The 27,275-nt window shown below is 28.3% G+C and overlaps 2 protein-coding genes across 2 annotated transcripts; one reads left to right on the forward strand and one right to left on the reverse strand.

Moving 5' to 3' along the window:
• Positions 1-7,481: 7,481 nt before the first annotated feature.
• Positions 7,482-9,219, reverse strand: LOC124936365 (protein TIFY 10A-like). Its single transcript, XM_047476861.1, has 5 exons — positions 8,908-9,219; positions 8,759-8,828; positions 8,422-8,672; positions 8,267-8,324; positions 7,482-7,771 (listed from the first exon to the last, which is right to left on the reverse strand). The coding sequence occupies exons 1-5, from the start codon at positions 9,065-9,067 to the stop codon at positions 7,678-7,680; spliced, it is 633 nt and encodes a 210-aa protein (XP_047332817.1). The 5' UTR covers positions 9,068-9,219; the 3' UTR covers positions 7,482-7,677.
• A 12,305-nt stretch (positions 9,220-21,524) lies between these two features.
• Positions 21,525-23,848, forward strand: LOC124936828 (pollen receptor-like kinase 3). The gene is made up of 2 exons (XM_047477351.1): positions 21,525-23,123; positions 23,227-23,848. The coding sequence occupies exons 1-2, from the start codon at positions 21,851-21,853 to the stop codon at positions 23,793-23,795; spliced, it is 1,842 nt and encodes a 613-aa protein (XP_047333307.1). The 5' UTR covers positions 21,525-21,850; the 3' UTR covers positions 23,796-23,848.
• The last annotated feature ends 3,427 nt before the right edge of the window (positions 23,849-27,275 follow it).

The following is a 27,275-nucleotide window of genomic DNA, read 5'->3' on the forward strand; positions in this document are numbered from 1 at the left end:
GGATCTGTTAGATAGACTGTATGATAGTTTAATATTTTCAAAGTTTGACTTAAAATCAGGATATTGGCAAATCCAGATTGAAAAATCTGACAGGTATAAAACAGCATTCAATGTCCCTATAGGACATTATGAATGGAATGTAATGCCATTTGGATTAAAAAATGCTCCATCCGAATTTCAAAAAATTATGAATAATATCTTTAATCCTTATAGCACATTTATAATTGTCTACATTGATGACATATTAGTTTATTCAAAATCAATTGAAACTCATTTCAAACATTTAAATATGTTCAAAACAATAATAACTCAAAATGGACTAGTAATTTCTAAACCAAAAATGGATCTTTTCAAAACAAAAATAAGGTTTTTAGGTCATATCATTGAAAAGGGAAATATTACTCCCATTAATAGAAACATAGAATTTGCGGAAAAGTTCCCTAATGTGATCACTAATAAAACACAATTACAAAGATTTTTAGGCAGCTTAAATTATGTGGCTCCATACTATAAAAATCTAACAGAAGATACATCAATCTTATATGAAAGACTGAAGAAGAACCCTAAACCATGGTCAAACCATCATACAGAGGCTATTAAGAGAATTAAAAATAAAGTAAAGGTACTCCCTTGTTTAATGATAAGTAACCCGAATTGGGAAAAGGTAATTGAGACTGATGCATCTGACATAGGATTTGGAGGAATTCTAACTCAATTAGATCCAGAAACAAAACAGGTCTATCTTGTCAGATTCCATTCAGGGAAATGGAACAACTCTCAAAAGAATTATGCAACAGTCGCAAAAGAAATTCTGGCGATAGTCAAATGTGTTTTAAAATTCCAAGATGATTTATATAATCAAAAATTTATTATACGAACAGATTGCAACGCAGCTAAATTCATGTTCCAGAAAGATTTTAAACATGATGTGTCAAAACAAATGTTCGCCAGATGGCAAGCTCATTTAACCCCATTTGATTTTGAAATATCATACAAAAAAGGGATAGATAATAATCTCCCTGATTTCTTAACCCGTGAATTTTTAAATTTACAGGAATGAGCGGAAGGGGTTATGATTCTTTCTCTAATAGAGGAAGAGGATCCTCCTCTATCAGAGGAAGAGGTCGGGGTAGAGCACCAGAGATCATATCTCAGTATGGTAAACAAAAACTGATAGCAATGGATCTATCCCAAAGTTCGGATAGTCAAAAAGACAATCCAACGTACGCCAGAATACTGGGAGATGAAGAATCAGAATCCAATAATATTGGATTTATAAGAAATGAATATAAGGAAATTATATTTCTCTTAGAAGAGAAGGACGTCAAATGGAGGAATGAGCCATGGACAATAATGCAGAGGTATTTGGATAATACATCCACTCCGTCAAGGACTTACAAGTCTCGGATATTTTACGAGCAAATACTTATTCAAAGTGGGTCATGTGAAATATCACATTTCTCTGGGGCAAACAAAGAAATTTATAATTTCAGCAAAATAATAATAAAAAAGACAATTTCGTTGGAAGATTGGGGAATATCCCCAATGAAAGAAAGAGAATTATCGTTTAATAAAACGACAACAATCAAATTTAATTATTGGGATTATTGTGATGCCTTTACTAAGGCACTATATTATGAGAATAATAAATATAAACATTCCTGGTTCATCAAGGTATGTGCAAATGTCTATAGAGGAGATATTCCCCACTGGTTCATAGACTGGTTTTACCGTTTTGGTCCCTGCCCAAAGATTTTACCAGAAGAAATCAAGGTCCTATTCGATAAATGGAGCAATATATCTCCCCAGCTTCTGCAAAAACAAGAAGCTAATTTATATATTGACGGAATAGCTTCATGTTTCTTTTTTACTGAATTTTCCATTCCATGGATCTGGAGATGGATTCCTGAATTTGGTTATACCAAAACAGGCATTCCCTGTCTGTTTAGGTCATCATTTTATAAATTTTGGGATAAGATGATGAGAGTAGATCAGGAAACAAAAGAGCGATTCGGGAAGGAGACAATGGACCTCCTACACCAGCAAATAAGTATGTATGAAGAAAAACGGCAAGTAGCGGAAGCACCGTCCCCGTTTGATTATATCTCCAAAAAATTTCGAATGAGGTCAGAGAACTTATCAAAAAGTCAGATGATATCTGCATATATTGAAGAAATGAAGAAAGACTTTATGTCTAAATTTGAAGATGATAATAAATCAAACAAATCAGACTCAACTATGGCATCCGATTATCTTCAAGACGCTCAAAGTGATGTCGCCATTGAAGACATTTTCGAAGCAATCAAAGATACCTTGGTTGAAAAAATTTCAAAAAAAGACGTTGGATCATCATCATCCAGCCAGTTCAAAATTTAAAGAGAAACAAGATCCGAAAGATGCGGAAAAAAAACTTATCCCGGGAATCCTGGGAGGTACTGTTTGCGGCAGAAGAAGACAAGATCCGTAATTTGCGGGAAGAAACTTATCCCGGGAACCCTGGGAATCACTGTTCAAGTTTTTAACTTTTATTTAAATGTTTTACTATAAATAGTTGTTTATGTTGGGTTGTAAGGGGAGGCGAAAACGACCCCTGAAATCTGTATTGTACTCTCTCTCTCTCTCTATTGTACTCTCTAGCACCATCATCCAGTTGTAATAAATCTGAAGCATCATCAATAAAAGTTTGGAGGACAGTGTGTTTAACCTTCATTCCCGGGTACGTTCCAAATCTTACTACATATTTAATTATTTGCTTTAAATGTCAAGCCTAATAGGCTAATCAAATTAGGTGTTGATCATGACCGCTAACTACCCTTCATAAAAAAAAAAAAAAAAAAGTAATTAATAAAAAATTAAAGCTTATCTTAGAAGTTTTGAATGGACATCTGGCATGGATTTGAAATGTCGATCCCTTTTATAAAATGGTACTTTAATTTTGTGTTCCTGTTTGGTCCTATTGAGCCACTGTTTTAGGCATGTTGGACATTTTGGAACTTTAAATTGAAGTTAAGTATTATAATTGGTTGATAGACATTTCTATTATCCTAAACCCAGAAGTTGTCCCTCTTCAGACTTTCTTTGTATGTTTTAATTTTTTAATATGTATATTCCCATTTTTTATATTCGATCCTAAAAATATGGTATCATATATATATATATATATATATATATATATATATATATATATATATATAACAAAAACCCCTTTTCCAAAACAAAACATATCGATCACTCTTTAATTCTAAGCCCACTCCACTTGCGACTCTAATGTCATTTGGCCTGAGTAGGCTTCGAAAGTTTGGAGGCAAATGCAAATTCAAATTTTGTGGTCTATAAAATTAAAATAAATATAATAATTACATATTTTATTAAAAAAAAAATACATATTAACCTCCTATCCAAAACAAAACCTATATAACTCTTCAATTCTAAACCTGACTCCCCTTCGATCCTTCCATCCTATGACTCCCCTGGACATTCATTTGACTAGCTGCTCACTATTCTTTGACCATAATGTCATTTGCAACCAGTATAAAAAATATTTGAAAATATATATTAAAAATATTAATATAATAAATGGCAAACTAAAAATATATCATAATAATTTATCAATATAAATACTTTTTATATTTTTTTTCTTGTATATTTTTAAACAAAATTTTCAATTAATTCATTTAATTTTTTTACGACGTTATACATAGCAATTAACTTTTTATTAATTTTAACTTAGAAAAACTTTGATACGTAGAAAAGTATTGTATTCAAATTACTAATCTTTTAAAATAATTCATCACTGTCAATGTTAATTTGTTGATTGTGTTTCAAAATTTTTTTTTATTTAGTATAATCTTTCGGCAATTGCTTTTCACTAACATTTTTAAAATTTCTATTAAATAAAATTTCAAAAAGTTATTTGTATTGTTTAAATTGCTCAAATCTATCCCGAAGCATATAAATAAATTTTAAGAGCATTAAAATATAACCTCAAAGATAATTTTCATATTCTTTATAAACTTAAAGATGGTTTTTAATTTTTATAATAGAGTTGGATTTATGATAAAAAATAAATTAAAATATTAGAGATAAAAAGGACCGTTATAATATAAATTATATAATATATATATATATATAATGATGCTTAATTTTTAAAGTGTCCGGATTGCCGGGACGAGAGCTGTGGATAATTTGGATACTTGGGTCGGATTGTGGGTTGACCCGCCTTTAAATTTAAAACGGTTAAAAATAAAATTAAAAATGCTAGAGGTATGTTTTGAACTTGCAACCTAACAAAACAAGTATAACTCTTTAATCAACTAGGCTACAAAGATTTTATATTTTAAATTAAACATCAAATTTGATAAACGCGGGACGTTTTAATATTAATATAAGTTCAACTTTTTAACTAACTAATCTATATATATATATATAATGATGTTTAATTTTTAAAGTGTCCGGATTGTCGGGTCGAGAGCTGTGGTAAATTTGGATACTTGGGTCGGATTGTGGGTTGACCCACCTTTAAATTTAAAATTCGAACTTGCAACCTAACAAAACAAGTACAATTCTTTAACCAACTAAGCTACAAAGACTTTATATTTTAAATTCAACACCAAATTTGATAAACGCGGGACGTTTTAATATTAATATAAGTTCAACTTTTTAACTAACTAATTTATATATATATATATATATAATGATGCTTAATTTTTAAAGTGTCCGGATTGTCGGGTCGAGAGTTGTGGTTAATTTGGATACTTGGGTCGGATTGTGGGTTGACCTTATGTTTTGAACTTGCAACCTAACTAAACAAGTACAGCTCTTTAACCAACTAGGCTACAAAGACTTTATATTTTAAATTCAACACCAAATTTGATAAACTCGGGACATTTTAATATTAATATAAGTTCAACTTTTTAACCAACTAATCTATATATATATATATATATAATTATGCTTAATTTTTAAAGTGTCCGGATTGCCGGGACGAGAGCTGTGGTTAATTTGGATACTTTGGTCAAATTGTGGGTTGACCCGCCTTTAAATTTAAAACGGTTAAAAATAAAATTAAAAATGCTAGAGGTATGTTTTGAACTTGCAACCTAACAAAACAAGTAAACTCTTTAACCAACTAGGCTAAAAAGATTTTATATTTTAAATTCAACACCAAATTTGATAAACGCGGGACGTTTTAATATTAATATAAAAACTTTTTAACTAACTATAATATATATATATATAATGATGCTTAATTTTTAAAGTGTCCGGATTGCCGGGTTGAGAGTTGTGGTTAATTTGGATACTTGGGTCGGATTGTGGGTTGACCCGCCTTTAAATTTAAAATGGTTAAAAATAAAATAAAAAATGCTAAAAGTATGTTTCGAACTTGTAACCTAACAAAACAAGTACAACTCTTTAACCAACTAGGCTATAAATACTTTATATTTTAAAATCAACACCAAATTTGATAAACGCAGGACCTTTTAATATTAATATAAGTTCAAATTTTTAACTAACTAATATATATATATAATGATGCTTAATTTTTAAAGTGTCCGGATTGTCAGGTCGAGAGTTGTGGTTAATTTGGATACTTGGGTCGGATTGTGGGTTGACCCACCTTAAATTTAAAACGGTTAAAAATAAAATAAAAAATGCTAGAGATATGTTTCGAATTTGCAACCTAACAAAAACACGTACAACCTTTTACCAACTAGGCTACTAAGACTTTATATTTTAAATTCAACACCAAATTTGATTAACGTGGGACGTTTTAACATTAATATAAATTCAATTTTTTAACTAACTAATATATATATATATATATATATATAATGATATTGAGTAAATGGATACTTGGGTCGGATTGTGGGTTGACCCACCCATAAACTTAAAACGATTAAAAATAAAATTAAAAATGTTATTCATAATTTTTTTTCACGATTTTTTATATTATTAATCGTGCAAATGCACGGGCTAAGTTTAATGATAACGGACTAAGTTTAATGATATAAAATGATTAGAATAGAAATAAGAATAGTTAGAGAAAATTAGTCTAAATTAAGAATAACGGAAATGTTATAAAAATATTAAAACTGTTAAAAAGAGAGAAAAAATTAGTATATTCATTATATATCATATGGAGAGATAAATAAATAATAAATTATTATATAATATGAAAAAAATAATAATATATTATTATATAAAAAAAAATTAACTTAATATACAGAATAATTAAAAAATGGATATAATATTATACGATAAATAAATATTATATAATATATAATTAATAATATTTTATATTACAAATTGGGGCTTAAAAAGTGAGTTCTTATACAATTACATTAGTTATTAGTCCTGTTATTTTTAGGAGACCATATATAATTGTGAATTTTTTATACGATAGAATAATTTTTACTAGTTGTGAATTCTGTAATTAATACTTAATATTAGAAAAAATATTATCTAGCTTTCTTTTTAATTTTGTCAAATTATTTTACTCTTTCTATTTCATTTTCTTATTACTTATCAGAAAATTTTAATCTGAAACAAGAATGATTTTTGTATAAAGATCTCAACAAGATTATTATGGGAAACATTTTGCTAAAGAAAGTGTAAAAGTGACACATATACCCTTGAAATAGACTAATTATTAATTAATATTTCACTAGATTTTATTACAAGTCCAAGTTAGTAGTATATAAGCTAAAGTCATGAGTCCATACATGCGTTCCATATTCTTTTCTCAATTAGTGGCTTGATTTATCTTTTTGGTTCCACTTTAATTGATTTAAAATTTCTTTACCAATCTATTATTCACTATTTTAATAAAAAATAAATTAATCAATGTGTCAAAAAGAAACGATAAGATATGAATTATTTTTATTTATTTATTAATCAGAGTTGATTAGGTAGAGAAAGTCACATACAAAACAATGAATTGTGTTTTATTTATTGTTTAATCTGAGAGTTCATTAGGTACGTAGAAAAAGTCAAATACAAAACACATTCATTCTACTTGAATTAAAATTAAAATAATATTATAACTATAACTTATAATAATACAAATAATCTATACATTTAACATAAATATTACAGGTTTATTGAACAATTCAATAATCAACACACGGTAACAAGTTTTGTTTTGTTTTTGTTAAACATCCTTACATATTTAAATAATAAAACTAAATAATATTTTTATCCTTGATAATTTAATTAATTTACTTATTTAAAAACATTTATTTATATTTTCATTGTAATTATATTGTTTTCACCCCCAATTTTTTCTGTTCCAACCTAAATTTTTCAAAATAAAAGTAACAAATTAATTTATATAAAATGTTACCATCACTATTTCAAATTTAATAAACAAAAATAAATATTTTTTTTACAATCTTGATAAATAAGCAAATAATAATAAGTAAAGGACCGTGCATCATTTATTGAACATATCATATATATGTAATACATAAATATTAATTAAGTTCCATAACAACGTAATTGTTACATACAAATCTTTAAACACAATAATGTAATTCTTAATTACACAAAAAATACAATTTTAAAAGACAAAAATATCAACTTTAAATATACTATAATTGTTAAATTTAAATAAGTCAATCTTAAAATACTTTTTGTATTGTATATGTTCACGATCCTATGTAGACTTCATTTGTAATTTCAAGGACCCAAACCGAGCCACCCTTTTGCATTGGTTGCATCAGATGGAGAAATGGTTGGTTTGTTAATACTGTAGGGTGCTCGTGCAATTATCCTGTAAAAAAAATCACAAATTCATTAGTATAATAAAATGTAGTAAATAATCGGATTATTTAAAAATATTACACTACAATTTAAGAAAAATTAAGTTTTAAACGAAAATCGAATTCATAATGATTATCATAATCATTAGGGATGAAAACGGATATCTTAAATGTCGGGTAGTGAAGTACTTATCTTAAAATCCGATTTTTATTTTACTACCCGACCCAACCCCGACAAGTATCTCTGTTTGTATCACAATTCCCTATTCGTTGAGTACCTGGTCCCCGATTCGTCGGGTACCCGGTCCCCGATTCGTCGGGTACCCGGTCCCCGATTCGTCGGGTACCCGGTCCCCGATTCGTCGGGTACTCGGTTCCTGATTCGTCGGATACTCAATCACCGATCGATACCCCATGTCCCCGATTAAAATATAAATTTATATTGAATAACCATAACCCTAACTTTTTTTCCTTTTTATTACTTGACAGCGAAAATGAAATTTTACCTATCCTTTCTCTTCTCAAAGAAACGGGTCAACGAAGTCTTCCTCGCCATTGATAGATCTGTTAAAAAAAATCAATAATACAATCTTCAGTAAAACATTACTCTGAACTGAATCTCTATAAAACAAAGTCTCGCCGGAGAAGACGAAAACATTACCGGCGACGACACGATGAGGAAGACGTCGGGGAAGCAAATTATCGTTAGAATTTGGATCAACAGCGGTTATTTGAACCGGAGTAGAAGGCCTTGAAGAGAAGTTATTAATTCTCTGATATTGAGAATTCTCTTTACTAACTAACGCCATAATTTCATTAAACTTCTCAGTAGAAAAATCATTGAACACCATCACTTTCTCGCCGTAGAAAATCGTCATTGGCGCTGTTTCTGATTCCAATTTCTTTTCATCACTGAATCAAATCATTTCATAGGATTATTTGAAAAAGAAGATACGATTTGGAATTAAACTAGAGAGATATCAGATATGGTAATGTACCTTAAATTGGAATCTCCTGCCATTGGAAACAGATTCATAGTCGTCGGTAATTTCTCTATCGCCGGTGGACCTGTGTAACATAAACACGAAGATTAGATCTAGATCTGATATCTTCTTCGCAAAATCAGAGAAAAGGAAAATATATATACATCGCATGATTCCGATTCCGAGATCGCCGAGGGAGCCATTCTCTTTCAAGTATTTGCTTAAAAGATTACAGGTTTGAGAGACTTTGGATTTCTCCGGCGACTTAGCCGGCTTCTTGCCAAAATACCTCCCAGAATCGGCGAAATCCGATGAAGTCGACATGATGTCCGAGCAAAATAGCTACTGAGATCCTCGTTTTCGTGGAAGATGAAAGAAATATGAAGAATCTAAGAAGAGATTTGAGAAGATCAATGATGAGGTCTTTGAATTTTGTAAATTGAAAATGGGAGGATTTATGAATATATGAGAAAGTAAGAATTAGGGTGTTTCTTTGTAACTTCCTTAGCTATCATATATATATATATATATATAATTTCTTTTAATAACAAATTTATATTATTTAAATAAACATTAAACACGCGCACCTCTTTCAATTTCTCTATTCATATTAAAATAAAATAACTATTTTTCTTTCTTTCTTTTAATATTTGAATATACATCAACTATCATTTGTTTGGTGAACATGTTTAATTTTTTTGAATTTTTCATTTTTAATTTATTTTTCATATTTAGATGCTCTTACAAGTATATCTCATTATTTGAATATGTTTCTTATTATTTCAATTATATATATATATAAATTATATATTATTATTTTGTCAAGACATTTTTCGATGTTGTTACTAACCATTAACTAAAAATAGTTTTAAACTATGACTTTGTTCGATTTTGAGTATTTAAATAGTCCTAAAAAAATTAAATATCATTTCACTCCCTTTCTCGTCTATCAAATCACTTCATTCATTCACCAAAATACATAATATTTTAAATTATTATTTTTCATTTTATTTATATCTCAATATCATTCCAGTCTTTTTATCAAAAATAAAATAAAATTTTTAACTCCAAATTATCATCAATAATCAATTTTTTTCCTCTATTGAACAAATTCCATCAAACATAATATTTATAGAGATTTTTTCGAAACTATTTTATTCATTTATTCGGGTTGACTTCAAATAATTGCATCGTTGGATTTTTTCATTAATTTTTTTTATACAATTTAATATCTAAAATATTTATTTTATAATGATCACGATAATATTAATTTCCGTGTGATTTATCTCCTAATTAGTTATGAGTATTTACTATTTTAATTACTGTCTTTTTAACTTTTTCTTGGACACAAATCCCTAAAATAAAATCACATTTGAAGTCAATTTTGCTATAATGTATTTATTTATTTTTTTCAATTCTATAATTGTGGACACTAACAAAACTAAAGTTTAATTAAAAACTGCACTGTTATTACAAGTCATAAGCGACTTGATAAAATATAATAAATAAATAGAACATGATTAAAAGAATAATGTATTATAAATAGGGATGCTTATCATAATAATTAAGGTTTCAAATAAGATCTATAAATATATTTAAAATTTTATAGATGTAATGGTAGTCAAACTTCTCTCTATCTCTCACCCAATTATATATTTATTATTATTATTATTATTTATTAAATATAAAATGAACACGTGCTTTTATAGAGGTGGTGATTAACCGGATCTAACGTGGTCTGCCTCTAGCAAGTACAGAAATTTGACTTTGCCTACCTATTTATCAGAAATTTGAATAGTTTTTTTTATTATTATTTAATTAATTAATTAACAAAATATAATTATTATATTTAGACTGTAGAATAAATATATAAAATAATTATTTTGAATTTTTTACTTTATATTATTTAGTAGGGATTTTTCATTATTTAGAATAATTATTAAAATAGTGTGATATTTTAAAATTTAATGTGTAATTTTAATTTTAATAAATTAACATTCATATTTAGTTATATACAGATATTATTAAATATAATAATGGAGATTTAATCTCCTACCTTATTGTATAATTAATTTTAGTGAATTAATTTATATATATTATAAATAAAATAATTTATACATCAAGGTGTATTTAGATTTTATTTGTGAAATTAAATATTTATATATAATATTTCATAACCATTAAAAATAATAATTTTTGTAGTAATTTAAATAACAAAACAAAATTGTCAAAATATGTTTGAATTTTTTGAAAAAGTCTTAAATTAAATTGAAGGTGATGTTTTTGGATTGACATTGATTTATTAAAATTATAAAGAAAAAATATTCAACTAAGGATTACATTTTGATATTTGCTTATATTTATAATTCTTATCATTTCCGTCTAAAATTTAATTTTATTTAATTGTCTTTTATCAAATAAATAAAAAAACTTATTGCCTCTAAACAATTAGAATTTATGATTCTTTTAGTTTATTTAATATTATTATATATTAATATCTTTTTAAGTTCGTTAAAAAAAAACTACATCCTTACCCTCATAAACAATAATCATTTTTTTAAATAACCTATTTTTTCAATAACCTCTATCCAAATTCCAAACTAGGCTAATAATTTTCTTAAAAAAATAAAATTGTTATCTTTACTTAAAAACACAAGATTGTTGGTTAAATTTATAAACGTTATAATTTTTGAAAAATTAAAACAAACTAAAATTTAAATTAAATCACATATTTTTCAATAATTTAGATCTTAAATTAAAGTGACTAAACATGCATCTTGATCAAAAGCAATGAGTTGTATGAAAATGATGCATATCTAAACATAACGAGTATATTTAAATATTAGGTTTTATTTTAATTATGTCCCAACTATAATATGTTTACATATAATAAGTTATTTACACGTAAAAATCATTAAGAAAAAAAACTGAAAATGACGTTCAAAATATGTCAAATATATTTTAATAATTATAGACTTTGTCAATGAGAATAAATCAATTATTAAATATAGATAAAAATTCCTAAATAGTAAATTTAAAGACAAGAAAGTCAAATAAAAAAAATATTTTAATATTTTCCTGTTAAAATAGATTTAATTACATCATATTAAATCCAAAATCTAAAAAATGTAATGTGGCGGTGCAATGTACAGGTGGCAAAAGATGAGTGGTGGTTGTTTTTTGTTAGAAAAGAAAAAGAAAAAGAAAATAATTACGGAAAGGAGTGAGAAATGTGAGTTCGTCTAGAAACGTGAAAAAAAGAACGCGGCATTGACACGTTCAGATCTACCAATTAGTAGGCGACACGTGTAAATCAAATTTGGTAATCCCCGCGTGAAGAGGGTACACAATATATATGAAGGACGGCTATTAACGTGTCGTCCTCTGATTGGTTATCTGAATTAGAACATTTTTCTCGTGTAGTTGACGTTCTGCTGTTTCTATCCTTTAATATTTGGTTTTATGACAAATTTATTTAAAATGGAATCTATAATTCTACTAAAACAAATTTATTTGAGTTAGTCTTCTTTATATAATAAAAAGGTTTTAAAAAAAATATATCCTACCAAAAAAACGTTAAAAAAATTAATAACACATGCTAACAATTTTTTTTTAAAAGTTATAAAATGTCAGTTATCCGGACCGGACAACAGGCCGGTCAAAAGGTAATGGGGAGAACATAGTGCCACCATTTTTCAGAATTATTTTGTATAAAAATAAATAAATAAATAAAATTACTAAAGTTTTCTATTTTTAATTTTTTTTAAGTATAACGTAAAAAAATAACCTAAAAAAATAAATGAAAGACAATATAGGGAGAAAAATACCCTTAAAAAATTAACATATACAAAGACTTTTAAGAAGGGAAATCTCCAATAAATTCTATAGATTTATATATACGCATTTATCAAATATAATAATTGAAAAATATGACGATTCATTTATAACAAAATAGTCTACTAAAATATAATAATATAGTAGTATAACGATTTAGATCGGTCATATTTCTACCTAAATTCAAACTTCTTCCTAACTATTGAGGGACTGAGACATCGCCTACTAAATTTCAGTTATATTCAAAAAAATATTTCAATTATCTGTCAACCTACAACAATACAAAAAAATGTGAAATTTTCGATTCAACTTTAATAAACAATTTCAGAACCGACTAATTAATCATAATATAACATTTTTTTTATATATAATCTATGAAAATTTAATCATGAATAATAGTTCAAGAACGAAATATTAGAAAAATTTTGAACTTCCACAACTTCTTAGTAATCATATATAGACTTCGTGTATAGTAGAAGACCTATTAGCCTTAAGTTGTTTAATGTTATAACGATATTAACATTTTATTTTTATTTATTTTATATTTTATTTATTATACATAATAATTTAAATAAATAAAAAAAATGAATATATCATTTCTTTCTTCTTTTCTCTATTTCAAATTGCAGACGAAAAAATTGACATATACATGAGATAAAATACTTTCTCATGAAAATACGTTTTCCATTTAGTAACTAATTTATCCGCTTTATGATATAAAATTCATTTCGAGAACTAAGTGAAATCCAACGCTACCGAGATTTCGCTAAAGATCGTTACCGACGTATATAAATATCACATTAGCGATAATTAGTGAAAAAAGATAGGTAAAAATGTATTTTAACAGAGTTTCTTCATGAGTAGACTTGCAATACAAATTCTTCTTTCTGTCTTATTATTTGAAATATCATAAATAATATGGAAGAAAAAAGAAGATATGGTACATTCACTTATTTATTTAAGCTAATACATACATTTAAATGACATTTTTTTCTAATTTTAATTAAACCAACTATAATAATTTCAATATTCATCAATTTTGTTACTATAATAATATAAATTTATAGTTTTATTAAAAAACACATAAATATATTAAAATAAAATAAAAATCAATTAGGTCACCATACCTCTTTGTTAATCGAGGCAATTATATATGATACTAAGAATCACAATTTAAAAGAAAAGCTATTGGTCCTCTTTGTTAATTACCGAACGATATTCATTCTTTCCATAAACAATACTAAATAATAATCAAGACAAAGTATTGAGACAAATTGAAGCTAAATTTAATTCTTTTTAAGAGTATACATGGTAAAGACATAACAGTGGATGACACATTAACAAACAAATAAAAATAACTTAGGAAGTTTGGTATTAAACCGAATGTTTAGATCAAACATCTTTCATACTAGAATTCTCACAAATAAAAGCTTCATAAAGTCATGCTTATTGTTTGTCTAATCATCTCTTTTTCTCAACATAAACTCGAGGATTTTCCAAGTGCGGACAACATTACAAGAAACAATGACATTTGTTTTATCGAATCGATACTTAACTTGAATATTTCTTCCCATAATCAAATTATTCTCGCTAAGGATTCTTTAACAATCAAAGAAAGTCTTTAAATTTGGAGTCCCGTCCTTACTATTACTATATATAATTACACATGATACTTATTATAATCGAAACATATAAATAATTAGGTAAATTATCGAAACTTTAGTGACGTCATCAACGAGGATCTAACTCTAAGGATGCTTATGTCATAATGTTGGCAAGGAACTTCTGATTTACAATCTCTTTGTCGAGAAGCAATTATGAATTAAATTATTGAAAAAACATGTTCTTGACCAAACACAAATTATTGATTATAAAATATGGGCACAAGAAAGTAGAATTTAAATTTAACAAGTTAGGCAACTTAATTAATACTTAAGATTAGTCAAAAATGTTTCCTATCTCTTAAAGCCTTCAACCACTCCCACAAACAAACCAAACCAAGCCAAATGTGGAAAACAAAGTTATTTTTGTGTTATTTTTTTAATCAATTTGAATATATTAATTAATTGCAGTAATCAAACTAATTAGAAGTCCATCCACCATGAACTGTGTTTTGTCCATTTTGTAGAAAATAGTTAATTAATGAATTAGGAACCTTGTGAGAAATATCCAACACGCATTTGTAGCATGAATTGGAACTTTAGAGGAAAGAGTTGCGTGCAATTTTTTTAATACTTTCTTTTGTCTTGTAGAGAAATTGTCGGCAAAAAGAGTCGACCCACCACCTTGTGTTATGTCTAGTGTGTTTTTCTACCATAACATATAAATTATTGGATTCTATTATATATTATGCTTTTGTGATTTTTAATAAATAAGATTTATATATGTGATGACTTAGTGGTTTCTTCGGAATATTTTTATAGTGTAATTAGGAATCATATGCTCATTAAAATGTTCACACTTAATTTATCTCTAACTCCTATTTACTTCTAGTAATGATGAACTCTAAATTCCAAAAGGATTTTATACCAGTAATTCATCATTTTTCAAATTCGCACCCATATACTACTTTTTTGAATTTTCATCCACATATATTATCGCTCTTAATTTGAATCATATCATCTTCTCGTTAAAAATGTCACAGGTTCATCGACGTATTATTATAAAAATATTTAAACACTCTGAGTTTCATCCCCACATATACCATCATCACTCCCCCGTTAAAAATATTGCAAGTTTATCAACGTATTATTATAAAATATTTAGTTGAATTTAAAATATAAAAAATAAGTAGCATAATATAGGTTGCAAGTTCCTACAAACCAATAATTCAAAAAATAAATCCCAACAATGCGAGAACTTGGTGATACGTTAACGTGTTAAGTGTTATTATATATATATATTAAATAAAATATTAATGTATTTTTAACCTTATTTGTAATTATTTACATGATTTAAAATTTTAAAAATTAATAAGGTACAAGATAAAAAAAAGTAATTATTAATTTCTAAATCACATAAATTAAATATATGATTATTTTTTCATAACGGATTTTGTATATTTTTTTAAATTTTAAAATAAATATATTTAAATAAATTTACAAATATATAAAATAAAAAAAATTAATAAGTTATATTTAATTCTTTTACTTTGCTTTCCTCACTTTTTTATTTTTTAATAAATTTTATGCTTATACCTATTTTCTTGACTAACTTTGTGTTATATTGAAAATTGATTAAATATTATTGAAAATTATTTCCAAATTATTCTTTTAATAGATTACCAAATTTATTATATATATATATATATATATATATATATATATATATATATATATATATATATTATGTATTTACTAGTTTAAATTGTTTGTTCTAACTAATTTGAATGTCACAACTTTTTACAATGTCATGTAATTGGCATGCAACTTGTAGATATATAGTGCATAAATTTAATGCATGAAGAATCATTTTATAACATAAGAATAACTTTCTATCTAAACAAATACCACAATCAAGGTTTGCTCTTCCGGCCAAGAATTAATAAAAAAAGGTAATTAATTACTCTTTCCAATTATTAGTTTTTTTTAAAAAATTTATCTATAAAATTGTTTCTAGATAGCGGTTGAATTCATGTACTTAATATTTGAAAGCTTTATTAAGATTTTGTTTCCTTAGTTAAATGCAGCATTTGATTGGATAATACTTTATATCATTTATTAATTTCATGTTATAATCTTGTTTCTATAAAATGATTTTTCTTAGCATAAAATTCAGCCACACTTTTTTTGGGAGTTAGAAAATGGATTTTGCAAGTATCCATGCAAATATCTTCAAAGAAATTAAAACTAGTCATGACTTCTTTATTTTGTGAGAGAGTGTATAGAATAAAATTAGTTAAGAATTTTGATAAAGGCAATCTAACATAAAACTAAGAAAGTAAAAATGATTATATGAAAAATAAGTTTAAAAAATATTGATCAATCATATTATTTAATTTTGTTAATGAATGGAACTAGTTCATTAATTCACATTTTTGTGAATATTATTGCAAAAATATGGTGGAAAACAACTCAACAAAACAATCGGGCACAAATTATTGTAACATTGTTGATGATTTCATAATTAGATCCATAAGCACCTTTCTTCTAAATCATAATAATATTATAACTCAAAGTTCTCACCATAATACAAAACTGAATCCTAGTGAAATTTTACCAATTCTTTTTTTTTTCTTTCCCAAATCAGTCATTTTTATAAATTTGATTTTGTTTAAACTTGTTCAAAATCAGCTTTAAATCTCATTAAATTTATCCAATCTCGACTCTTCTTTACTTCAAACCTAGTATTTCCACTAACACCAAAAAGTGCAAAGATGCATTTTTAAGAAAACAAATGGACTGTAAAGGTTAATTTTCAATTCATTTAATAGTAAGTTTAAAAAAAATTAAGCTTTTAAATTTATTTGTTAAATATAACAAAGTCATTCAAAAGCTTAATTAATTCTTTTAAAGCTTGCATTAATTAAGTGGATGGAAACTCAACCTTCACGATCCATTTGTTTTCTTAAAAATGCATTTTAACCATATTTTCATACAAAAAATAATAACATGTTTAGTTCAAAATAATATCAATTGATCGTTATATTATAAAATCACATCAGGTTTTGATGTGTCATAGCATGTTCCAAGTCTTCACATAAAATGTTTTAATATTATAACTTGAAAAGAAACATAACATGAACAAATTAGTATTTTAATTTTTTCAAGAGAATATATTAGTGACCACTAAATGTATAAAAATTATAGCATATAATTAACAAAAAAAAGAAAAAAGAACGGTAATGTATAATTAATGAAAATAGAAATCAAGAACATTGAAAAACGATAATCAAGAAGCCTGTTGATTATATCAATCTTTGCAATTCTAACTCAAACAGTTTTAACTTGATAAAAGTATGGAACTATTGCTCACAATCAAAAGTATGTTGGTGCTATAATGACATATTTTGTGAAGTATTGAAAGACAATAAATAAACTAGGTTAGCTAGGTATCTTGTTTTCAAACAACATAAAATATTATATTACAAATCAAATAAAATAAAATATATACAAAGAAACGAAACCACCGAAGTAAGATATTGATTTGAGACATGTTCTTAGCATATTTTTCTTAAAACAGTTCAATTGTTTTCCTCTTGTGCTAGAGTTTATCGGATAATTATTCTTTAGGATATAACGAATTTAGTACTAATTCGGAATTATAATTACTTACTACACGTCGAATTTGACAATAATACTTGAGTTATCACAAAAATTAAAACAGAATTGTCTGAAGTCATAATTAAAATGATCAATGAAAGTTTTATTTTTTCTGAAAAATTAAGTAGTTAGTTCTTTGTGAAAATCAAGTATATCTGTTTTTTACGAGTGAAGAACATTTTTTAAAGGACCTCTAGTTTGTTTTCCCGCTAAACAATGATCACACTTTTTCAAAGAACCATTCTTCACCCAAGAAAGAAGACATTTTTAGATAATATCACCAAGCCTAATTTCTCGCTCATAAGACTTAAGTATGTTGTGTCAAAGCTCAACGTTTTCTTCAACATCAATTACATTGACTAAATAATCTATAATCGTTGCCCGCATTATATATATATAATGAGGAAATTTTTCACAGTAACTTTCTCATTTTTCACTATCATTAATTTTTCTTTCTTTATCATTTATATTTTTGTTCTCTCTTAGGAATGTTCAAATTTTTTTTTGATATTCCCCTTTTTGCCACAATAATAACACTTAGTGTTAACATTGTTATCATATTTATTTTTTTTCTACTTTTTTCATTCGGGCATATACTCTTAGGTCTTCATCTTCTTTCAGTAAATAGGATATCATAATACGAAGAACCTTGTGCTTTTTTCTTATATCTTTATTAAGAACACTACTTTTACCACCTTCATAATAAAAACATCATTTACGGCTGAGTTAGACAATGTCGTTCTGAACGTCTCTCATTAATCCGGTAGTGTGCTAAGAGCCATAACCCTTGCACTTCATCATCAAACTTATACTCATTCAAGTTAACTGATTAATAATCTCTTCAAACGTATTTAAGTGGTACTCCAAGCTCGTCATTTGCTTGTATCAATCCTCCGAGCATAAATTTTTTCAAGTTTTCTTCATAGACTCTTTATGTGTATCTATTCACTGACATGATTGAAAACATTATTATTTACCATTGTCTTGTTCGTCAGTTTTGATTCTGATTTTTCACTAGCAAACACATGTAAATAATAATCTTTGACATAAAAGAGATTTTTCTTCTTTTTTCCAGACATTATAGTTAGCGCCACTAAGAGTAACTGTTCTACTTGTATTGTTTTCCATTATTATAAATCGTACAAGGACTACAACCTGCTCTAATACCACTTGTTGATAAAAAGAATTTCATAAATAATAATAAGAAAAAAATCTTTCTATTTTAGTGTCACGTTTATGAACCTATCAATATTCAATCAAGTGACAGAAAATAATGACACAAGAATTTTAGTATGGAAAACTCCTTCAACAAGAGTAAATTCACGAGATCCTAAGCCTGCTTAAATCATACACTATATCACTTATAATGGATTACATAATTTTCTTACAAATTAAGTTTTACAATCTAACACTAATGATGGAAATACCTAAACCTAGGTATCTAAGGAGAGAAGAAATAGTAGTGGAAGAAAAATAGATTTTTTTTTCATGGCTGCCTCCTCTTCCACCCTCTATCTTATTTATTATTTCCTTGTTCTAGACGGAAAACATTTATATATAATAATGTATAACATATTATTAATCCAAGTCCAACGAGTCAGACACCCAACAATATGTGGTATTAGAACTGATTTGGTGGTAAAAATAAAGTTTCACTAAGAAACATCTTTTGAATCCTCCAGGAATAAAGTGTCACGGATATCGCTCATAAAGTTTTAAACTCGGGAATATTAGGACTATGAAATGATTATAATAGTTAACTTATAGAGGGACGAGAGGGTTGTGGTGATTCACATGTAATAAAAAGATTAACTTTTAAAAAACATGTAAATGCTCTATGAGAGGGTGGTGCATTATCTCAATCTAAATATTTTTTGATATCCATGTTGTATTCAACCAATGACACCAAATTACCATTAGAAATCTCAGCTAAATTTTGGTCATTAAGTAGCTCTAGAGTACTTGTACGTCTCAATTTCTTTCATTCTAAGGAGAAGATGCACCACAGAATTTGGAGAAGAATGTGAATTACCATGTAACCCAAATAGCAAAGTTATCAACCAAGTTACCCATTCAATGTTCCTAATTAACAAATTTCAAATCGATTTGACGAAGGGATCGATAATGAATAAGAGTTTGAACTGCCATGTCTTTTGTTTCGATATACTAACAATGTCTACACTCTACACACTGTTATATCTTTTATAAGTAACTTGTCGTCGGTTAATATGTCTCCTTCAGGAATAATAATCCTAGGTCTTTTGGACCAATAACTTGTGTTTTATTATCAGAAATGAAATATGATGTTTGTATTGAATCATTGTCATCCTAATTGAACATATATTTAATTAATAGATGATTTTATGCAAATGTTTGATTCAAAGAACATAGGAAAAAACTACTTAAAGTTCTTTTGGAAAAAGGCTTATTGTTCTTTATTAAAATAAATTCCAAAGTGTTCTTACAAAATAGTTTTTGATGAAAGTGGAAACATAAACCATTTCATACCAAATACAACACTATTTAAATTACTCTTAATCTTAATAGTTCCTTATCAATCTTAGCCGAAATTACTCTTTATCACTTTAAATTATAGTTTATTGTACTCTTATGAATGAATATCTACAACACTATTTGGTGTGCGTTCCCAAAATAAATCCTCATTAATCTTTGAATGCACAATATGTAAGTCAAAAGGAGATGAGATCTATTGTTCCAAATAATATGTTTCATTTGTACAACCTTCTGGACTTTTCATTTTTTATTTATTATTTTTGACTTATTTTTTAAAATAAATAATTTTTGTGAAGGTGGTAAATCATAAAATATATTATTTGGAACAACAAATTTTAAACCCAGTCAAAAGTGGTACAAAACATTTGTTGATGACAAGAAATTTCTTTTTATTTTTCTCTTTTTGTAAAATAATTTATTTAATAAAAACAACAACCACAAATTAAATGTAACACAATAAAAGAGTTAAAATACAAGAAAAAATTAAAAATACATTAATACAATTAATTGGTTCGAAGATCTTCACACGCATCCATAAGTTTTTCAGATCTAATCTTCAACATAGTCATGATAATGACGTTTGTAAATAATCTTTTATTAACGGTCTACTTTGGTTGTTTGGTCGTTCTCTGATTTCTTTCCAACCAAATGTCCACCAAATATTTTAAGGACATAGATCCATCTTATAAGTCTCACTCTTTTATCCGTCTCGATCAATTGTCTCTTAATAGCCACTCTCCGACATAACTCATTGAATTTCGACAAATCTACATTACAGTTATTATATATCATCATTATGAGAATGATGCATATATGTAGATTCTGTAAACTAGCTAGATGACTTGTGGGAGTCGGCCATGACCAGGTTAATTTTTGGTTTTTGCCTTATTCCCTTGTGCTTTTTTCCTTTTGACATTGTCGGTGTTTGACTGGTCAAGTTTGTTGTGACTTGATTTGGTTCAATTTGATTCCATCGGGCGTGAATGCAAGTTGTTTTTATCAACGTTTGAAACCTTATTCTCACTTTTGCGCATTATGGGGACAGTGTCGGTAGTACATCACTAAGCCGGTTTGTTTTGAATTCTTGTTTCTTCCTAACCTATAAAAAACAATTAAACTTAATTTTTATAAGTGAAAAATAATTTAATTAAGAAAATAAAAAAAAAGGTATGAATGAAAAATGCATGATTATAAGAAAATAGCAAAAAAAATTGGGAAGGGAGTTCCTTATTTATCTCAAAATCAATATTTTCTAACCCCATAATCATCTTCCTATTCTTAGCTCTAAATGATTCTCACAGAAAAACATAGTTCCAATTTCCAGTCATCATTTCGTTGGCCATAATCATGATTACTCAACACAATCGTCGTATCAATTCATCCCAACTAAATCTATACATCACCACCACCATCATCTCAATATCTCTCCGATCACCGGCTCGTTTCTTCCTAGAGCCGGAGGATTCGTATCTCATTTTCCGGCTAACAAATTACAAACATGCTCTCAATTCGTCTCCTCCCCCTTCTTCTCCTTTTCTCTCCATCTCTTTCTTTAACAGACAATGATGCATTACTCAAACTCAAGAAATCCTTCACCGGTAACACAAATGCTCTTATCACATGGAAACCCAACACCAATCCTTGTCTAACCAAATGGACAGGAGTCATGTGTCAACAAAATGTCATCAATGGTTTACTTCTACCCGGTATAGGTCTCTCAGGGACTATTGACATTGATGCTCTCCTTCAACTAACTGGTCTCCGGCGACTCAGTTTAACTGAAAACTCATTCTCCGGTCCGATACCTGATTTCAATCGGTTAGGATCTCTCAAAGCTTTACTCCTCACGAGAAACAAATTCTCCGGTGAAATCCCGCCGGATTATTTCAAAAAAATGGGTTCTTTAAAGAAAGTTTGGTTATCCGGGAATAATTTCTCAGGGAAAATACCTGATTCATTGGGACAAATACCAACCTTAATGGAACTTCATCTTGAAAACAATCATTTCTCTGGACCAATTCCACCTCTTCCTCAAGCATCCTTATTGCAACTCAATGTTTCATATAATTCCTTAACCGGACCAATCCCCGACAACTTGTCGAAGTTCCCGTTGCAATCATACGAGGGAAATCTTAATCTTTGTGGAAACCCACTTACCCAAGTTTGCTCTCCGGATGCCGTGATTCCCCAATCAGCAGATCCCACGGTGGGAACACCCTCCCGGAGTTGGAAAATCATAGTTTGGTTTTTAGGGTTAGTATTTGTTATTTTGGCTATAGTAATAATTGTTAACGGAGCAACCAAACCTAAAAATGAATTCAAACAATTACCAAAGGATAATGTGAAAGATAAAACTGAGGTTCGTGTACATAGTTCGACTAAAAAAGGGGCCATGGGCCCGACTCTTTCTAGTCGAAAAGGAAGTACACGAAAAGGGTCTCAAAAAGGACCTATTGATCTTGTGATCGTGAACGAATCCAAGGGGATATTTGGTTTGGCTGATTTAATGAAAGCCTCCGCCGAAGTTCTTGGTGGTGGAGGCTTAGGGTCGACGTATAAAGCCGTGATGTCTAATGGGGTGTCGGTTGTGGTGAAGAGGATACGGGAAATGAATAAATTTACTCGTGACGCGTTTGATATTGAGATTAGGAGACTCGTCGCGGTTAAACATCCGAATCTTCTTCCTATATTGTCTTACCATTATAGGAAGGATGAGAAATTATTTGTGACCGAGTACATGGCTAGAGGCAACCTTTTGTACCTATTACATGGTATTTACATATATATATATATATATATGTCACAAATTAATTTTTTGACTTAGGTCACGATGGTTGTGAAAATGTGAAATAGTTGTTTATGTTATTTTTTTAGGGGACCGTGGGGCGTCGCATGCGGGGCTTACATGGCCGGTGCGTCTAAACATCATTAAAGGTATTGCGTCGGGGATGAAACATTTGCACGGAGAATTCTCCTCGAGCGAGTTACCACATGGGAATCTAAAATCGAGTAACGTTGTCATCGACCAATCATTCGAGCCACTTCTAACCGATTATGCAATGTACCCTTTAATGAATAACAACAACCAAGCGTTTCAATCCATGTTTGCATGGAAATCGCCCGAGGCGATTCTTCATCAACAAGTTTCACAAAAGAGCGACGTATACTGTTTTGGGATCGTAATTCTAGAGATTGTGTCGGGAAAATTTCCTTCGCAATACTTGAGTAATCAAAAGGGTGGGATTGACGTTGTTCAATGGGCGCGATCGGCCGAGGCGGATAAGAAGGAAAAAGAGCTTATCGATCCCGAGTTGGCGAATGATGTGAATTGTCCGATTGAGCAGATAGTGAAGGTGATTAGGATTGGAACGAACTGCGTAGAGAACGAACATGCAAAAAGAATCGATATGAAGGAAGTTTTGAGAAGGATACAAGAAGTTTGAGAATGAAAGTAGCCATGGAAGAGTTCTTTAGGGAAGATAGAGAGATTAATGTAAGGAAGAAACATAGATTCAGACATGATTTCGTGAAAAAAAACAGGTTAATTTCAAGGTTGTAGCTTTTTTATTTTGTTAATTTTCATTGAGGTATTCTTTTATTTAGTATGATCTAATGTACATTTTGTACTTTGTATTTCATGTTAAAAGGATCAAGTCATTTTTCCTCTGTCCTGTTTTATATAATTTTCTAATTCAATAGATTAATCTTTTGCATATTTATGCGACAATATATATGTCATCTTTCTTAATTAATTGATTAAGTCATGCATCTGTTTTTTTCCTAGTTTATTTCGATGATGGTGGCTAACACAATTCTTTCAAATCCAATCTAAAATTTCGAACTAGTTTAGTAGGTGTTAAATTATTATTTTAAAGATAATGTTGTTATTTGAAGCCGGAACAATTTGTGTATTGGGAAATGTGATTTAAGGTGGTTAACTCGTGATTTTGAGATAATGAAATTATATCCTTATTATTTTACCCGATTTAAGGTGGTTAACCTCGTGAGTTTGAGATAATGAAACTATATCTTTATTATTTTACGGAAGAAATGTCAATTTCATTTATAAAATTGGATGAAGGTAGGGATGACAACGATTATTCTATCCGGCGGACAATAAAGTGTTCATTTCCGAACTCGATTTTCATTTACTACTTAATCTTGATTCGCCGGGTACCCATCTCCATCCTCGATTCGTCGGGTACCCACCGAATAGTGAAGGTAGGGATGACAACGGTTATTTTATCCGGCGGACATGAAGTGTTCATTCCCGAACCTGATTTTCATTTACTACTTGATCTCGATTTGTCGGGTACCCATCTTCATCCTCGATTCGTCGGGCACCGTCGAATAGTGAATGTAGGAATGACAACGGTTATTCTATTTGGCGGACAATGAAGTGTTCATTCTAGAACCCGATTTTCATTTACTACTTGATCTCGATTCGTCGAGTACCCATCTCCATCCTCGATTTGTCGGGTACCCCGAATAGTGAAGGTAGGGATGACAACAAATATATCTACTTCATTCCATCCCCGATTCGTCGGGTATCCAATCCCCGACGTGTACCTATCTCCATCCTCGATTCGTCGGGTACTCGCCGGATAGTGAAGGTAGGGATGACAACAAGTATACTTACTTCTATCCCCATCCCCGATTCTTCGGGTACCTAATCCCCAACAGATACTCAATTACATGATTAAAAAACTTATAAAATTATATAGATCGAAAAAAAAGAAACATAATTTTAATAAATAATTTTAAAATTAATAATATCAAAATATTAAATTAATGAGTTTTATCTAGGGATGGCAACGGGTACCCTACCCGCCGAGTAGTGAAGTACCCATCCCCGAACTCGATTTTTAAATTACTACCCGACCCCGACCCCGAACCCAACGGGTATCTCTATTTATATCCCCATCCCCGATTTATCGGGTACCCGATCCCCGACAGGTACCCTATTACCCGATATTAAATATTAAAAAATTATATTTTAATTAACTAAAATTATATAAATTAAATATAATATGTTACTACAAAATATAATTAACCTAAAACTATTAATAAATATTATATCCTTAAACAGAAAATCATCCACACTATAAAATATAAATTTATTCATACTACATAATATAAATTCATCCATACTAAAAAATACAAATAAACTTAAAAGTGATAAAACATAATTCTTAGTTAAACACAAAAACTTCAAAAATTATTAAATTAGTTCTCATAAAAAACATCATTCTGAATACATTCTTCAACATATTTAATTACAACCTACAAAATCAATAAAAAACAATCAACATTAACAAATACAAAATAGACTAATAACATACCTTAAGGATTAATATAATTTTTTACCTGATTTTATATATTAATATTTTTCTAAAAATATTTATAAAAATAAATAAGTAATATGTTGGACTATTATTCTCTAAATATAGTTAAACATAATATTTTTAAACTAATACATTGAACTAAATATAAAGAACTTTTAATATTCTTTAAAAAAAACTCGTTTGACCCTTTATTTTTGCCTTTATAAAAAATAAATTTATTTATTGAATTACTTTATTAAATTATAAATTATTTCATAAAAAATATTTAATAATATTAATATTTTATTATAATTTATAACTTAGTTGTGAAAATCTATTTAACACTTGGATAAATTTGTATAATGTTTGATGCGGTTTATTTAATTTAAGTCAAATAACTGATAGACATATCTATATATATATAATAATGCTTAATTTTTAAAGTGTCCGGATTGTCGGATCGAGAGATGTGATTAATTTGGATATTTATGTGAGATTAAATGGATACTTGTAAATGGATACTTGAGTCGGATTGTGGGTTGACCCGCCCATAAACTTAAAATGGTTAAAAATAAATTTAATAATGTTATTTGTAGGTTTCGAACTTGCAACCTAACAAAAACAAGTACAACCCTTTAACCAACTAGGCTAACAACACTTTATATTTAAGATTCAACACCAAATTTGATGAACGCGAAACATTTTAACAATAAAAGTTCAAATTTTTAACTAACTAATATATATATATAATGATACTTAATTTTTAAAATGTCCGGATTGCCGGGTCGAGAGCTGTGGTTAATTTGGATATTTATGTGAGAGTAAATGGATATTTGGGTCGGATTGTGGGTTGACCCGGCCATAAACTTAAAACGGTTAAAAATAAATTTAAAAATATTATTTGTAGGTTTCGAACTTGCAACCTAAAAAAAAGTACAACTCTTTAACCAACTAGGCTAACAACACTTTATATTTAAGATTCAACACCAAATTTGATGAACGCGAGACATTTTAACAATAAAATTTCAAATTTTTAACTAACTAATCTATATATATATAATGCTTAATTTTTAAAGTGTCCGGATTGCCGGGTCGAGAGATGTGGTTAATTTGGATATTTATGTGAGAGTAAATGGATACTTGGGTCGGATTGTGGGTTGACCCGCCCATAAACTTAAAACGGTTAAAAATAAATTTAATAATGTTATTTGTAGGTTTCGAACTTGCAACCTAACAAAACAAGTACAACCTTTAACCAACTAGGCTAACAACACTTTATATTTAAGATTCAACACCAATTTGATGAACGTGAAACATTTTAACAATAAAAGTTCAAATTTTTAACTAACTAATCTATATATATATATATAATGATGCTTAATTTTTAAAGTGTCCGGATTGCCGGGTCGAGAGCTGTGGTTAATTTGGATATTTATGTGAGAGTAAATGGATACTTGGGTCGGATTGTGGGTTAACCCGCCCATAAACTTAAAACGGTTAAAAATAAATTTAAAAATATTATTTGTAGGTTTCGAACTTGCAACCTAACAAAAAAGTACAACTTTTAACCAAATGTGATTGAGATTTGGTTTGTCGAGG

This window comes from Impatiens glandulifera, chromosome 4 (assembly GCF_907164915.1).
Source record: "Impatiens glandulifera chromosome 4, dImpGla2.1, whole genome shotgun sequence".
NCBI lineage: Eukaryota > Viridiplantae > Streptophyta > Magnoliopsida > Ericales > Balsaminaceae > Impatiens > Impatiens glandulifera.

What these genes read in the sequence shown, in the direction of transcription:
- LOC124936365 (XM_047476861.1), bottom strand. Translation starts at nt 9,067, where the DNA reads ATGTCGACTTCATCGGATTTCGCCGATTCTGGGAGGTATTTTGGCAAG. An exon ending in GCAGGAGATTCCAATTTAAG is followed by an intron (nt 8,673 to 8,758) that starts GTACATTACCAT and finishes GATTTGATTCAG; the next exon opens with TGATGAAAAGAAATTGGAAT. An exon ending in TCCTCATCGTGTCGTCGCCG is followed by an intron (nt 8,325 to 8,421) that starts GTAATGTTTTCG and finishes TTTTTTTAACAG; the next exon opens with ATCTATCAATGGCGAGGAAG.
- LOC124936828 (XM_047477351.1), top strand. Translation starts at nt 21,851, where the DNA reads ATGCTCTCAATTCGTCTCCTCCCCCTTCTTCTCCTTTTCTCTCCATCT. An exon ending in CCTTTTGTACCTATTACATG is followed by an intron (nt 23,124 to 23,226) that starts GTATTTACATAT and finishes TTATTTTTTTAG; the next exon opens with GGGACCGTGGGGCGTCGCAT.